The 17,578-nt window shown below is 30.5% G+C and overlaps 1 protein-coding gene across 1 annotated transcript; it reads left to right on the top strand.

Annotated features, from left to right (window-relative positions):
• The first annotated feature begins 629 nt into the window (after window positions 1-629).
• On the top strand, window positions 630-15,636 carry LOC127702159 (transmembrane protein 64-like). The gene is made up of 3 exons (XM_052206264.1): window positions 630-1,729; window positions 4,970-5,131; window positions 9,046-15,636. Exons 1-3 carry the CDS (start codon window positions 1,043-1,045, stop codon window positions 9,211-9,213), a joined length of 1,017 nt encoding a protein of 338 aa, XP_052062224.1. The 5' UTR covers window positions 630-1,042; the 3' UTR covers window positions 9,214-15,636.
• Window positions 15,637-17,578: the final 1,942 nt, after the last annotated feature.

The following is a 17,578-nucleotide window of genomic DNA, read 5'->3' as shown; positions in this document are numbered from 1 at the left end:
TGGAAAACAAAATATGTTGAGTTACGTCATGGCAATGGGAAGCAAACAGCAACCCAACCACAAAATAATCAAAGACATCGTGGCTAGAGGGAAACACATAGTCTTCAACAATAGACATAGTTATTAAAGTTAGATAGGTCAAGAACAATGAAATACAAATAGACAGTAAATACGTTTTTTCTATACATTGATTAGAACGAATTTAATCTGCTTGCTAACCGAGTCCCTGTGCTGCCAATACCTCAGTATCAACACAAAAATTTTCCAAACAAATATAACTTTTAAATATAACAAAAAAAAAGTTTTCATTGCTTAATATGATTTATAATTGTGGTTTGTTCAATGATTTATATTATCTACTATCTACTATATAAATCCTTGGTTTGTTTCTTTCTTGTTTGTTAATATTTTGTGTTATTGTTGTTTGTGGATTATTTCTTTGTTATTCAGACGATTTAAAAAGCTCAATAGAGCTTGTGTGAATATCGACTTTAAATCAAACTTTGCAGTTGAATTATTATTTTTTGCAAGGAATTGTATATTTAAATATACAATTCCTTGTTTTTTGTGACATTATACAGAGCAACGAAAGATAACTCTATGCATTTTTTTCTAACGTCGTAAGCGGTTGTTAATAACCTCAGCGACATTTGGTGATCAGACCAAAACGGACACGGACAAGCTTGGGCGTAGCAGTCAGCTTATTAGAGACAACACCTGGCAGGGTACATCTATTACAGGTTTCTATGACGATCAAAACACTCTAATCTGTACAGGCTACTCAAATTATGCAACGAGAGGAATTTGTAAATCAACATTTGCGATCCACTTTTTGACATCGTCCCGTGTCCGGAGTCATAACATTTTACATAGCAACAAACAAAGTTCTTTAATTTTAGACATTTAGCGACAGTTCCTTACAATAATTTACAAAATGTAAAGTAATCCCAAAACATTGAAGACGTTTTCAAAATGACATCAATCAGTTAGAGAAGACGTTTCGCTGATATTAATTGGACTTTGCATCTGTAAATACCTGAACATGGCCGAGGAAAACGCACCAGATTTTGCACATAGGCTGTCACAAAGACTACATCTGAATGATATTCATGTAAAACCACAACTCATTCTTGGCGAATCTTCAGAATTTGATGACATATTCTTATCAAAATCAAAACAGCTCCTCTCTGTTAAAGAGTACAAATTGAACCATGGTGAAGACATTGAATCCCGAAGCACAGACTCAGAAAGTTCGAGTGAAGTTGGAGATTTATTTAACACAGAAGTCAGCTGCTATCAAGTATCTGTCACATCATTTATTGTGATATCATTAACATGTTTAGCTGTTTTGTTTTGTCACCAGTACATCAAGAAACTATTGATCTGGTTGGAAGATGTAGATCTTACTGTTGGTTTCCTGATATTTATTTTACTGTTTACTCTAGTGTCTTTTCCAGTGGCTTGGGGCTACATGTTGCTGATGCTAGCATGTGGATATCTATATGGTTATATTTATGGACCATTGGTTGTGACATTTTTTGGTGCTGTAGGAATTTTAATTGCACATTTGACAATGAAACATTGTTGTAGAGATTGGATTTTGACAAAGTTTTACAACAGACAAATAGAAGCCTTTATAACTGTTGTGGAGAGTAAACAAGGATTTAAAATAGTTGCACTTTCCAGGCTGACACCAATTCCATTTGGTCTACAGAATGGTATATTCTCAGTAAGTTTTAAAATAAGGAGAATGGAAAAGGGTTGCATGTATTATCATACAACTTGCATTGTTTGCCAGTGTTTCTTTTCACCTATATATATATATTTGTTTGCTAAAAACATATGAAAGAGCAGTTAGTCCACGGGTTATGCAGTTAGGTTGAAATGCATAAATCCTTGTTATTCAAGCCTTAAAGAACTAGTTTTAAAGATTGTGGAAAATATGTAACTTTTTTATTCATGTTCTTGTGTACACGTAAAATTACCCCCTTAATGCAAGCTAAATAGCCTAGGCCTGCATCTTGCAAGATTTACTAATTTTCACAATACAAATGTATATAAATTATCAATGATGTTTCATCAACCCCACCTTTTCAATTCATGCATATTCAGGACCCCACCTTTTTATCTTGATCTGTAGAATACTAAAAGATAAGTCTAGAAGAACGTACAAGAAACCATGAGATTTTAGTTAAAAAAAACCCAACTTGGCTCTATAAAGTTGGTATAGCATATCTTGTACATGTACAAATGTATATAGTTATTAAAAAACACAGGTACATGGTACTTTAGTACAAATTAAATAGTTCTAAATACATGTACATGAAATAATACTGAATCAAAATTTTGTGCAGTTGTCATAGTCATGAAAACAAACTCAACTTAAAGTATTTACATGTAACTCGTTTTTATAGAAATAATTCAAGCCTACACTACACATACAAGTATCAGCGACTGTTATTCAAGTTACATTGTACAATGTTGTACATTTATTATATTTTATACCTTTATTTCATACATCAATGCCATTAGCAGTGTCTGAGGGGAAGATATTGTATTATGCACTGTGACATCAGTAAATTTGTATACATGTACATGTAGCACTTCAAATTATATGTTACAGTGAATTTGTAGAATTAAGGATTATGTATAATCCCTGAAATTTTCAGGGATTACGCATAATCGCTGGTAACTTTAGTGATTATACTTAATTTCTAAAATTTTCAGGAATTATGCATAATCACTAGAAAACATGTCAGGGATATCAATTCTACATAATAACTGGAATGAAGAGACAATGAATAAAAAAAATATAATTTATTCTATAAAATCATATTTAAACATCTTAAAAGACATAAATATCATAATTTTAAGCACAATATTCTAATACGAACCATATATTTTTCTAAATTATATTGTTAATTTGGATGATATCTACTATGAGGGTCTGGATGTGGGGTCCCTCATTTCTTTATTCTTTAATTTTTTAGATTATTTTTTTCTGTTCTTTATTTATTTTGCCACTTACAATGTATTCTCTATTCTGTATATTTTATCACCCTATTACTCTCTAATCTTATTTTTATGCCCCACCTAGTATAGGGGCATTATGTTTTTCGGCCTGTGCGTCCATTTGTCTGTCTGTCCTGCTTCAGGTTAAAGTTTTTGGTCAAGGTAGTTTTTGATGAAGTAGAAGTCCAATCAACTTGAAACTTAGTACACATGTTCCCTGTGATATGATCTTTTTAATTTTAATGCCAAATTAGAGTTTTGATCCCAATTTCATAGCATTGAACATAGAAAATGATAGTGCGAGTGGGGCATCCATGTATTATGGACACATTCTTGTTTTTATCTATTTTTTATTCTTTAGCCCTTTCTTTTGCACTGGTTGTCCATTATTCTCTATTCTGTAAACCCCATCCAGACCCTTTACTATTGAACAGCTGCGTTTTTTTTTTTGTTTTTTTTTTCCAAGTAAAAAAAACCTTAGCCTTCACATATATACATGTATTGAATCAGATTTTACTACACTTTGAAGAAAAATAAAGTGTTCATTAGAAACATCTGAAGGTGCTAAAAAGGTCAATCAGATACTGTACCTCAATTGATTGCTTGTATATTATCTGAGCATAATTTCATGTTTTGTAGTCGGTCATTATTCTTTTCAACCCTTTTATGAACGATGGCCATCATGTGTTCTGTTTGTGTTTCTGAACGTTTTGTTGCATTTCTTTGCATAGTTTAATTTCCATGTTTGTTAACTTTCATCCCCTTTGTTTTACAGCAAATTACACGATCTGTACATGTACATTTATGTTAGTATTATTAATTTCAATTTAAAACACTTCTTTGTTAATTAGTTAATGTGGTTTAACACAGTTAAAAAGAATATTCAAAGTATAATATTTTTGTCCCTGTTGTATGTTCAGTAAGATTAATTTAAATTATTGTGCACCAATGTGTGCTTGTTTATAATAATGTATACAGAGGCAGATTAAGAGGGTTTTCCAGGGGGCCCGGGCCCCCTTTTTGTGGGAAAAATTTGGTTGATTATTTAGGGAATCACTGAAGCTTTACTGGAGTGGGCCCCCTCTTAAGCAGTCAGTGGGCCCCCCTTATGAAAATTTCTGGATCTGCCACTGGTTTAGTTTTATGTCATTCACCTTGTACTTGCATTTAAAACAATGTGAAAAAAATGAGAAATCTAACACATTCATCATTATTTTGTATATGCATGTTGATGTTTATAAACAATTCCAGATGTTACCTCAATGTCTTTGAAGAACAAAATTGTAATTGATTATGTGGAAGGACAAATGGAAATTAGATATTATAACTACATGTTACATGTAATGAAAGTATAAACAACTTAAATTATGCAAATACATTCATGACATTATATTACAAAATGTAGAAAAGCAGTACTCAATTTTTGATACCTCAAATTGACAATACCCTTGCTTATAGTAAGTTTCTATGATTCAAAATTTATTAAATATACTGTTACTCTTTATTTATGATTTAGTAAAAATGTAACATACAAAATGAATAATTTTTAAACAGTTGATAAGAAAATTATATGATGCATTGTCCATGTACATATGTAGTAATTGAATAAAATTCATCTATATATCTATATATATATAGCTAGCTGTGCAATGAATTGTCAAAAAAAAACAATTAGTCACTCATTTTTCAATTTACAAAGGAGACAGCTACACATGCCAAGAAGAATTGATCCATTATGAAAAAAGATAATAGAAAAGGTTGGGTACTTTAAAATAAAAAAGACAATAGAAAAAAAACTGCAATACACATGTACATGTATTATGAATGGCAAAGTGACAACAGACATTAATATTTCCAATATTGGGATTTCATCTAATGAATAGTTTCCACATTAATAATTTACATTTACTTATGTACTAAATATCATGCAGCTATAGTTGAAATATTTCTTTTACAGTTAACAAATATTCCACTTTTAAAATACTCAGCAGCATCAGCCATAGGATTAGGTCCAACAGCTGTATTGAATTGTTACATGGGATCAACTTTACGCTCCATGGAGGACGTCTTGTCTGATGGATCTAGTGCTACCACAGGTTACATCATTTTTGCAATACAGGTAAATATACATGTTAGATTATAAAGTCTTGCTACTTTAGTGCAGAAATGTAGTTCACAGCTGTGACATCATATATAGAAATGTAATTATTGACATTCAAACATGGTAAATTTATATACAAATGTAGGTTTTGGGTAATATTAAATATAAGCAACAACCTAATCACCAAAAATGATACAGTTTAATATCTTTCTACATTTTGTTGCAAAATACCATTTTGAAAGTTTTTAAAAACAAATTTGTGAGACAAATAAAATTGAGAATGGAAACAGGGAATGTGTCAAAGAGACAACAACCCGACCAAAGAGCAGAAAACAGCCCAAAGCCGCTAATGGGTCTTCAACAGCGAGAAAATCCCACACCCGGAGGCGGGATTCAGCTGGCCCCTAAACAAAATGTGTACTAGTTCATCGAAAATGGACGTCACACTAAACTCCGAAACATATATATGAACCAAAATAAAAAAAACATACAAGACTAACAAAGGCCAGAGGTTCCTGACTTGGGACAGGCGCAAAAATGTGGCGGGGTGAAACATGTTTTGTGAGATCTCAACCCTCCTCCTATTCCTCTAGCCAATGTAGAAGAAATAAACACACAGCAATACACACAGTAAAACTCAGTTTAAAAGAAATCAGAGTCCGATGTAAGAATAGGTAACAGAAGGAACTCAATTAAACTGATTGAAAGATTATGTCTTTGTCATATGAAAATCAAGCACAATCCCTCCCGTTAGGGGTTTAGTATCATACATTTGTACCATCATAAAATATAAGAGAAGAACATAACCTGTATTATGCCAACAACTGGTTTTAGAATAAATGTGTTTATTTCCGATGCAAAGACCCTATGAGTGAATCAATATTTATTCCAAAAAATGCCATCTTTAATGACCTGACAACAGTATCGTAACTATATCCCTTCTGAATAAGTCTGTTTAAAGGTTTGGTTAGCTTTTGAGGTGAATGACTACATTTTTGTTCTTTGTATAGGTTATTACCATTAATCATTGGATGTAAAATACCTGAACGAATAAGATGTCTGCACATTGATTTACATTTCAGAGTGATGTCCTTGTACCAATGATAAAATTTAGTAAATATTTTGACAAGTTTGTGATATCGAAAACCCTGGTGTAATAATTTTTCAGTTATACAGAGATTTCTTTCATTAAAATCAAATACGTTGTTACATACACGAGCGAATCGAACAAGTTGAGATATACAAACACCATAAGAATAAAGATCGTGACAAGGGAACGTCACCATCTAAAAATTAAGAAATAATTCTTTCATGCCATACTTTATGCTCATTTTAACATGGGTAGGCATTATATTTGTCAATATCTTTATACCGAGCGTTAACGAGGTGTAAAATATTGACAAATATAATGCCTACCCATGTTAAAATTAGCATAAAGCATGGTATGATTGATAGAATTATTTCGATTCTGATAGGAAAAATTAGAACTTTTGTACTTCGAAGCGGACCTATAATACACGTTCGAAAGGCAGCCATTTTGATTTGATGAACCAAAAACGTTATAGAAAATCAACAGTTCCACAATAAAAAAATTAACATATATATGTAAACTTTCTTTTAGAATGATTTTAATTAATTTCCTAGCGAGCAACACCAACAAAAAGATCCATTTCGATCTCCGGCATTGTTCAAAATACAACTGACGTTGCAATTTCAATTGTGACGTCAATCACGTGCAGCCCATATTTTATTGTAATTAGAGCATGGCTTTGTTTCCAAAGCGAAAGAAGAACGTCATATTAGAATGGGTAATTAACAATAGGAAATGAAAAATCATCTCTTTTATCATAAAATTTGATATTAAGCTTCCCGTTAAAGATATAGATACATACTGAAGTCGTCTTTATTGAGACTAGATATTTGGATGTATATTGGCTCTCATTCATGGAGAGCCAATATAACATCCGAATATCTAAAAGTGTTATTGAATTTTTGTATCAGATGTTGTTTTGATGGGTCTTTGCTGATTTTAGTAAAATTTGAATTTGTTATCACTCATATTTGTCAGACTAATGTCTTGTGAACATCTGATAGTTATTATATGATAAGTCAGAGTTAGGTTTATGATACTTTATGATTTATCAGTTCAAGGGGGGTGGGGGGGGAATGGCCTAACCAAACTTTTTGCCCTGTAAATAAAATTTTAATTTACATGTCTTATTGTAAGTTTGTTCCCATAATTTAATGTACATGTGATATATAAGCCTTTGAAGGTCAATATTGTTTGTTTCAACGTATATGAGCTGTTCAGCATTGATAGTAACAAAAAAAAAATCCAATATGAATAAAAATGAAAGAAAACATTATGATAATTTTAGTATTTGCATACTTCTATCAGTTTGATTTTTAAAAGGTTATCACTTTGAGAATCTTTTCAACAGTTCACCTATTACAATATTATAGTCATGCATCATATTGTTTGGAAATAATCATGAATTCATTAAAAAGTCGACAACAATCTACATATACATGTACTTAATATGAGCTGTATGACACATGTAATTGATGAAATGAATGAGATTTGAGTGATATTTACATATATACAAGTGTTATCAAGTCCTGTGACCATTGTATCATTCGAAGTAGGCTATCATTATCTGATTATGTAAAAGTATAACCAGACAGATAATAGTGATATGATGTGAACATACATATATTATATAATGATATTAAATGATAGATATAGAATTTTATTGATCAAAATGCTTAGTTGTCTCATTGTCAATCAATCCACACCTCCTTAGACTCTGGTGAATAGTTGTCTCATTGGCAATCAATCCACATCTCCTTAGACTCTGGTGGATAGTTGTCTCATTGGCCATCTATCCACATCTCTTTAGACTGTGGTGGATAGTTGTCTCATTGGCAGTCAATCCACATCTCCTTAGACTCTGGTGGATAGTTGTCTCATTGGCCATCTATCCACATCTCTTTAGACTGTGGTGGATAGTTGTCTCATTGGCAATCAATCCACATCTCCTTAGACTCTGGTGGATAGTTGTCTCATTGGCAATCAATCCACATCTCCTTAGACTGTGGTGGATAGTTGTCTCATTGGCAATCAATCCACATCTCCTTATTTTATATTCAACCGACATTCAGTAAATAATGATATTGTATGTAAGACCAAAATTTCTAGATTGTCCTTAACTTTCACTTTAGCTATTAGTTATTGACCTGGTTTCACTTTCACTTTATTTGTGACAGTTACATGTAGACATTTAAAAAAAAACACCAGGGTGCACTCATTTCAATAGTTAAATGGTTGTTCTAAATTTAATACTAAAGCTGTGAATTATTTCAGCTCTGCTTTTAAAGTCTGTCAAAATGAGTGCAGCTATTTAGTGGAGTGTCCCACTCAGTCTCAGACAACATTTATTGTCATCCTAGAGGTCCTAAAATATAAATTAAGGTCTAAATTTTGTTAGGATGCTATTTCTTAGAAGTGATTCTACATTTTCAAAAAGGGAGCCAGAAAATCAAGCTTCCCTGTATATTCTTGATCAGAACTATATGCTTTGCTTTGCAAGTTTACCGTGAAAGTCAACAACTTTGGATTAAACTTCTGAATCATTGTCAGATCAAACTTGGACCTTATCGATAACAAAAGGTTAACGGTCAACTTGAATCTTTCAACATCACAACACTATGAGTTCAGATCAATCATTGACATTATTGATAATGGATGGGAAGGTCATTGGTCATATCAAACCTTTCAACACCACAAAGTAGTGACTTGTACATGCAAAATGACAAAAAAGTAGGGAAATGCTACTGAGAAAGTCATATCAACCTTTATAGCAAAAGACTTCAATGTATATTATGTGAAACTTTGTACTTATATTTGGAACAAAATTTTTATGTTTTTCCAGATCATTATAACAGTTATCTTGCTGACCTTTGTCGTACGTAAAGCACGAGCAGAGTTGAAGAAAGCGGTTGAGGGAGACAATTCTAAAGCACAGATAGTGCCTTTAACAATAGATGATGAGACTGTTGTCTTGGTAGCACCAGAAATATTAAAGTCACAAGGAAGTTGAACATATGGGAGATAATTCCGTAGAAGTGGAACGTAAGGGAGATTATTCTTCAGTGCCTTTATGCAAAGAGAGCTACAAGAATAAGAGATTGATTGACAAGTTTATTAAGTCTTTCTTCTGTAGTGCAGTAGTATTGTTATAAATGTCTACCTCCTACAAACCATTCCTTTCTCTACCATGTCTATTTTCCATTTAAATATAAAATAAGATAAGTTGCAAGAAAAATGATTATTTTTTTTCAAAATCTGTCAAGCATCTGCTTCAATTAACATGCACATATAAATCTTTATTAATTTTTATCTTTTTTAAAATTAGTCTAGGATATTTACTATTTATTAGAACAGTTTCAAAATATTTAAGATATTTTAATCTAAAAACAAGATATCTGATGATAAATTATTGATATAGGGATTCTTCATAAATCATAATCTTTTTCATGCAATATTAAAAATGTATCTTTTTTTTTCTTTTAATAAACTTTGTTTGATATACATTAACACAATGCAATTTTATACTTGTAAATATTGTTAAATTTTGAGGGTTTTTTGTACTAAATGATGTGTTGTATGGAAAATGGGCATTTTTCATTTATTTCCATAAAATGTTTGATGTTAGATTTTGTTGTGTCTACATATAATGTGAAATATGAAAGGTTATGGAAAAACTAGTACTTTACAATTTGGTGAATGGTACTTTTCTTTAAAGAAATTATAGCATCAGCATGGTACAGTAGATTATATGATTACAAAATGTGATCAGGTGATAACCTTGTCCAAAAGTCAATAAAAAGGTGATTTTATCAAAAATCCCCATTGCTGGTGTTGAATGAATCACAGCGAAACAGGGTGATTGCTGGTGATTACAAGTGAAAATACTCTATATTTCGGTCATATACTATGTATTGAATCACCCTTAATCATCAGTATTTACTCTGAAATATCACTACCAAAAGTATCGTACCATGAGTCCTTATTTTATATCAAAACTTAGTGCTTCTATTAAAATGAAATCCAGATCTTATTAACTACATGTTTATACTGCTCTTTTGTGGAAGAACATATTAAGAGCTTGCTTTTAATCTCAAAAACATGAAGATGCATGTTGGGAACAGAACTCTTGATGCTAGTCAAAATTTAAGATTAAATTTGTATTTTGAAATTCAAGAAACCTACTAGTAAATTGTTAAGGCAGAAATTGTTACACCTACAAAAATTCCTAGCTAGGTCTTTTTTTTCTTCTTTTTTTGAATACCAAGAAGTTTATTCCAAAGAGATATTGATTTTACCAAGTACTAGAAAATCCAAAATGTTATGAAAACTTTCGATATCTTGTTATTTTAGGCTTTATTTGTTTTAAAAAAGTGATACATTTTAAATTTAATTTGAGTTATCAATACCCTCATGAGCCTTTATATTTAATATGCATATGAACAATTGGTATGCATGACTTAAATGCTCAAATTGAAACATTCCATTTTTGACAATCAATGTTTAAGTATAGTAATAGTACATGTAGTAGTCTAAAATACACACTGTAAATTTGTTGTACATGTATAATGTATATATTTATGATATCCAGACAGTATTGAAGGTTTGAAGAGATTATCTAGAATATTGATCAAGGCTAAAATAGAAACATTTAGGTGCATATAACAATTTAATATATCTATAGCTATAAATTTTAAGATAAAACACAAGTTTAAAAGATCAGGTTAGAAGAAAGCAAAGAAATAACTTACTGTATATGTACTTTTTTACACGAGTACTTATTTTCGCGATTTTGTTGTTGTCGATGAATTCGCGTGTATTTAATTTCGCGATATTTCCCAAAATATCAGAACATAAATTACAGACTTAAAATTCATAAAATTTTCATTAATTAGGTCTTCATTTATTTAACAATATGAAACAAAATAAACAAAGATTATTCAATCAAAAAATTAGTCCTGTGTTTTGATAGATGTTCAATAACCTGATTAAGTCGTTATAATTATTTAATATAGCTGTCATATTTAGCTTGGGATATTATTTTTCACCTTTTGTCCTTTTATTCTTAATTAAATTTCTGTAAAAATAACTGGTGTTGTTTTAACAGTTTCACGGTTCAATTGAGGTTAACTGAAGCCAACAAGGTGAACATGCATATACAGTTGTAAATTCCAGCGATATTTATTCAATGGTTTTTATATGCATGAAATCTGCATTCTAATTCATGTGTATTTATTTTCGCGAAAATATACCTACCGCGAAATTCATGAAAATAAATATGCCGCGAAAATGAGTACATATACAGTACATCTGCATCATTTGGTCTCGGGTGGATAGTCTTCTCAATGGCAATTATACCTGTAACTACATCTCCTTATTTTTATGATGGTCATCCTATTGTATTTATCTTTCATGGGCTTTACAAAACGCAGTGCAGGGTTTACAGAACATTCAAACCCTGGTTATGTCTGATATCCATTGTATCGTGAGATAAAAACATTGTCATAAAATCTTTAATCATGTGATTAAGGTTGTGTGATTATCTTTTAAATATTGTGAAGTTATTTTGATTTGTAGTGTATTTACAAAAATATTTTTTTTCTATGCAATGTTAATGATTGTTTCTTGACCACTTTTAAATTTTCTGATGCAATTTCTGTTTTGTTTGAAGTGTTTTTTTTTATCATTGAATGTTCAAGAAATCCTTTGTATTAACTCTAGACTGTTTATAAGAATTGTTGTGACTATAAAGGCCAAAAAATGAGTACATTCAAATCTTTGCTTATCAAAAAAAAATTTCTGTATACAGCACTTAATTAAGTCCAAAGAATGTTTTCCAAAAAATAAAGAAATAAATGACAGTCCTCCAAAAATTATTTTAACCTTTAAATTTAGAGTGAAATGAATTTATGCTACTATCGATCTGAGTATTCTAATCCTTTTTTGAAGGGAATATTAATTATAATATTACATGTACATTTAATTGGCCTTTCAGTTGTTCAAATATTTGTATTTGTTGTAAGTGCTATATTCAATTCAATTACAATGCAAATATTTATATTTTTAAGTGATTATGTCAACCAAAGCTATGACAGTTTTTTGTCATGCTTTGATTGAATGTATATATATATATTTATCATTAATTTATTTTCATACATATTGTATGTATATTATTTTCCATAGTCATTATATTTATAAGTTTCTATCCTCCAAGCTTAACTATTTATAGAGCAATAGGAGCTTTTCTTTTGTTTTCAGGGGGCTTCAATTCCTTGAAATTCTTTGACACTTTTCACTATGAATATATTAACCAGAAAATTCTCCAAAGATATGAGAACATTTTTGTCAGATTTTTTTCAAAAGTGCCACTTGATTCTTCCCTTTTTCATTCTTTTTTCATTGCCTATGTTTATATAGCATGTTTAGGTTTCTTGATCCTACCCTTTCTTTGATTTGCTTTAACTCAAATAATGACCTTTCACATTGCCCTAAGTAGTACATTGTTTGATTCCCTAAGTAAAGAAAAATTATTAACCATTCTTTGCTACTGTTTGATTCCCTAAGTAAAGAAAAATTATTAACCATTCTTTGCTACTGATTGTACTGATCTCAATTCTGTAAATTCAGAATTTTCTGTGTCGTTTTATTCTTTGTGATTGTTGAACAAAGGAAAAGAATTTTATTATTATTGCAATTTAAGGAATTTCAGAATACAAATAATGCTTTCAAAATTACTCATGTTTGTTCATATTTTTGTGTGAACTATACTGTTGAAATTTTTAGCAATTATAAAACCATAACCATTTCTGAATTTACAGTATTTTTGACTTTATCTAAATTGAAGTTTCATCAGCATTTGCTATGTGCCTAATGCATAGCACTAACACAAAGTATTTAAAGGATGTGTTCATTCGTTCTTACACTTAAGTAGGTTCTAGCATGTGATTTTCATTATAACTGCAGTTTAAATTGTCAGGTTTTGTACATTGTCATGTCTAAAATGATAGTTGCCAAAGCTAAGATTGTTTTTGACATTTGTTTGCAGTTGAGTGTCACTACAGTTATTTGTTTGTTAAGCAGGTTTTAGGTACTGGCGTTTTACTTACGATTTTTTTATATTTTTAAAACAACTCGGACATCATTTAATCAGTATTGAAAAATACTTCCAAAGCTCTGACAGTTGGGTTTATATATATATATGTATGTGAATTAAAGGAGATTAGGAATTAGCAGAGCAACCAATCATGTTTTTTAAACTATAACAACATTCAAAACCCATCTGCATACCTGCCAACTCTTTAAATGGGTGATTTTAAGCAGAAGAGGACATAAAATATCTCTAAGTCTAATACATGTCATAAGTGATTGAATATATACTCAATATACTTTTGAGTGAGCAAGTTGGTGCTTTAATGCTATTTAAACTCCTTTGAATTCCCTTTTTTGAGGAATTGTGCTCATATAATTGAAGATTTAAGGTATAAAGTCCACAACTCTCATCTGGGAACCCCCCCCCCCCCCCCCCCCCCCCATAAATCTGGAAGGTTGGCAGGTCTGCATTTGTCTTGTGATGCTGTTAATAGAAATCAATGACGTACCTGTGGCATCAAAAGCCAATGGCACAGATGATTTCAATGATGTCATTCAAGTTGTAGAACCAGTTGTAATTTTTAATGTATTTATTTTATTTTTATGTCCAGTTGTTGTATGATAAATACTACATACTAATAATACTTTAAAATACGGCAAAAAATATTGACGCAGATAATGATGTTCAATGAGAAATTAATGATATACTATGGCCTAACCATAGAATTGATGATTTCAATTATTTTTCACAAATTTAACAAAGATTCACAAATGTAACTATAGAATCACTATTTGATTCATATTTTTTTACCAATTAGAAATAACATGATAAATATGATTTTCAAATAACGTATTCAAATTAAGAAAGAAATTAATGACACATCCATGAAATGATGTTGATGATTTCAATGAGAAATTACTGATCTATTATGACCTAACCATAGTATTGATGATTTCATTCATTTTATGTAAATAAAAAACAATTCAGAAGGTTGGCAAAAGCAACTATAGAATCACTTAACACCTAAGATAAAACAAGTTTACATTAAGATGTAAAGCATAAATGTTTTACCCCAACTAAAATCTTTAATAAACATTCAAGACAACTGTCCATGGTCTATTCTTTCAATAAATATTTTAAACCATACCATATTACCAACATAACTTTTAAAACATGTTCAAAATAAGGTTTAACAAGATGCATGCTTCGCATATTTTCTGCATTAATAAGATTATAATTTTTAAATACTTCAATCTAAAAAAACATGGCTTTTTCTTTATTTTTCAATAATTGAGATTTATTATACATTTTCTCTCTTAAAAGGTATTATTAATAAATATTATTGATAGCTATTATTATTTTAATTCCAACACCTCCTTAAGTAATCTAAACTAAAGAAATTCACCTATACTATCACAACATATGATAATCAATTGTCTGTGGTCAATATGATTTACCAATAGATTGTATCAGGGAACAAAATTTAAAATGATCTCAGGTATGAACATGTTACATAGCTTTAATCAGTTAACCTAATCTCAGATTTACTCAAATTCTATTTAAGCAAATTTTGGTTCCAACATTTTTAAATAGCTCTTGATAAAAAGATTTCTTCAAATACATGAAAATTGGTAAACACCTGAATAGTTTATGCTGTAAAGAATAAGTCTAGTCCAGAATCAGACAGTGATTCATGAAACTAGGAATTCAACTCAGAAAATGTATTTCATTTTAGATTTCATTTCATCAGGCTTCAATTGCAATGAAATTCAAGGTTGTTTTATTCAGAAAGTGGTATAGATTGTCTCAAAATAAACTAATTAACTTCTTTTAGAATGATATAAGTGAAAGTAAGGCCAAGTCTGGCCTAGAAATCTTATGATTGCTGTCATGTATAAAACAGGATTTTGTTCATGTCCTCTTTCCTGTGATTGTAGATATGCCCTGTAAACTGCCAGGAGAGATAAAATATAAAATATTTACCATTTAATTTGGAGTTTAAGACTCCAAATTAGTTTTACTCAAACACACTGCAGCATCACAATTATATTCAGTGTTTTTGAAATCATGTTGTATGATTTTTATTTTTCAATCACCTGATTGTTTTAAAACACCAACTATATTTCATTATCCATTAAATTATGCAAGATATTTTTGATATTTATTTGAGTCAGAATTTATGCATGTTCAGTTATTTTATTTGACTATTTTACAACCCATAGCATTTACTTATATATCATGCATGTGTTTATTAAGGAAAGATATATTGTTACATGCTATATATTTATTCCATGCAAGAGATATTTTCCATCCTGAGGGAATTTAATAAACATATTTTGTCAGATATTTAGCCTTGTTTTTGATACCATTCTTTTGAATAAAAGGGGATGTGTGGTTATTTCAATGAGACAGCAATCCCAAAAAAATAATATAAAAGGGTTGGCATGCCAGGTCAGGAATTTAAACAGACGTAGAAAATGTCAATGAAGTGTTGGCAGCACACAAGACAACAATCCACTGAAATACTGAAAAACAAATATAAACTTTACCTTTACATTATATGGAAGTTTATGTCGAGCCTGTAAAATTTATTTCGGGAAAGAGAGACAGCGATCCTAAATTCCGTCATGGGCAGTGTCAACATTAAGGTTCAGTCTGTGGTTAAAGTTTTTTTGGTGGACATCAATAACTTTGTCAAACCTACATGGAATTAGATGAAATTTGGACAGAAGCTTGTTTATGACCAAAATACAGTATCCAGAGCAAAACTTTAAAAATATTTATTTTCATTTTTCCGTATTTTACTGATGAATGGACTTGTTTTTTTTTACATTTAACAAATAGATACAGTCTGGGGTTAAGGTTTGTTACACATCAAATACTTTGTCAAACCTTCATAGAATTTAATGAAACTTTTTTATGATTAAGAGAAAATTTCTGAAGCACACTTTTGAAAATATATTTTCATTTTCAGTATTTTTCTGATAGATGGACTTTTTTTACAGTTCTCATTTACTAACAGTCTGGGATTAAATTTTTTTGACATAAGTTTGTTAACCTTCATGGATTGTTATGAAACTTGGACAGAAGCTAATCTTCAAGACCAAGAAATAGCATCTAAAGAGAAAGTTTGAATCTTTTTAACATTCTGTATTTTACTTATAACTGGACTCACTTTTAAAGTCAACATTACACTTTTACACTGACAGCAGCAATCGTAGGCAAGACACAGGGTTCTGCAGAACCCCTTACAATTTTTTTTTACAGAATGACCTGCTACGCAAACTTCATCAAACATAGAACTAATACCTCCCAAGAGGATAACATATTTTTTAAGGTCAAAAGTCAGGCTGAGGTTAAAGGTTCAGGTCAAAACCTTAAGTGGATGCAGACCAAATGGCTTATATTGAAACATGGCCATCAAACTTAATACAATGAATAATCTTTATGCAGGAAAGATGATTCACAAGGGTTGATAATGCCAGAGGCCAAATTTGAAGGCTCTAGTTCAAAACCTTGTAAATGAAAGTATTGAATACTTAATCAGTCTACGTCAAACTTTGAATAATTCATTCTCATGAGGATTAATTTTTCAAGTCAAATGTTAAACTGAAGAGTACAGCAAATCGAGTCAATATGTATTGTACTTACTTCTATGAGTCGAGGTTGACCAAATTGTATTCCTCTCGAGTGAGAGGTAACGATAAAGGTCCTGCATTACTAAAAACCTGCCACCCAAGTTATTGCTTTCATTGCTGTAGGTTTATCTTTACAGTTATTTTTCAACCACTAATTGAAAACTTGCAACTTATAGTCAGTGTTGATTTAGAACAATCAATAACCACTACAAATTGTATCAAAAGGATTCATAAAGAATTTATTAATGCCCACAAAATACTCACAATAACAACTACAGAAAGACAATCTCAGGGAAACTTAAAGACCTTTGTAGGAAAATCGTCAAACAAAACAAATAGACTGCATAAGTTAGTTTAATATCATAACAGTTGTATTCGGCCATGCTCTATTATATCTATGTAAGTATATGGTATAAAAATTGAATATTCAGTGCTAACAATGAAAAGGAAATATCCAAATCCTCTACCAAAGCGCCTGCGAAAAAAAATTATTTAAAATCCATTGAATAAATGCATTGACATAGATAAAGAGTTTGATGGCAAATGAAAAGAGAGCTTAAACAAATAAATTATTTTATTAATAAATAACGTGTACTTCATAGCATAGAGTATAGAATGAAGATGATTCCAAATGTTTGACCATGGTTTGA

Source organism: Mytilus californianus, unplaced genomic scaffold (genome assembly GCF_021869535.1).
Source record: "Mytilus californianus isolate M0D057914Y unplaced genomic scaffold, xbMytCali1.0.p SCAF_5, whole genome shotgun sequence".
Classification (NCBI taxonomy): domain Eukaryota; kingdom Metazoa; phylum Mollusca; class Bivalvia; order Mytilida; family Mytilidae; genus Mytilus; species Mytilus californianus.
Note: the sequence above shows the minus strand (reverse complement) of the source record. Positions and strands in the feature narration are given on the sequence as shown.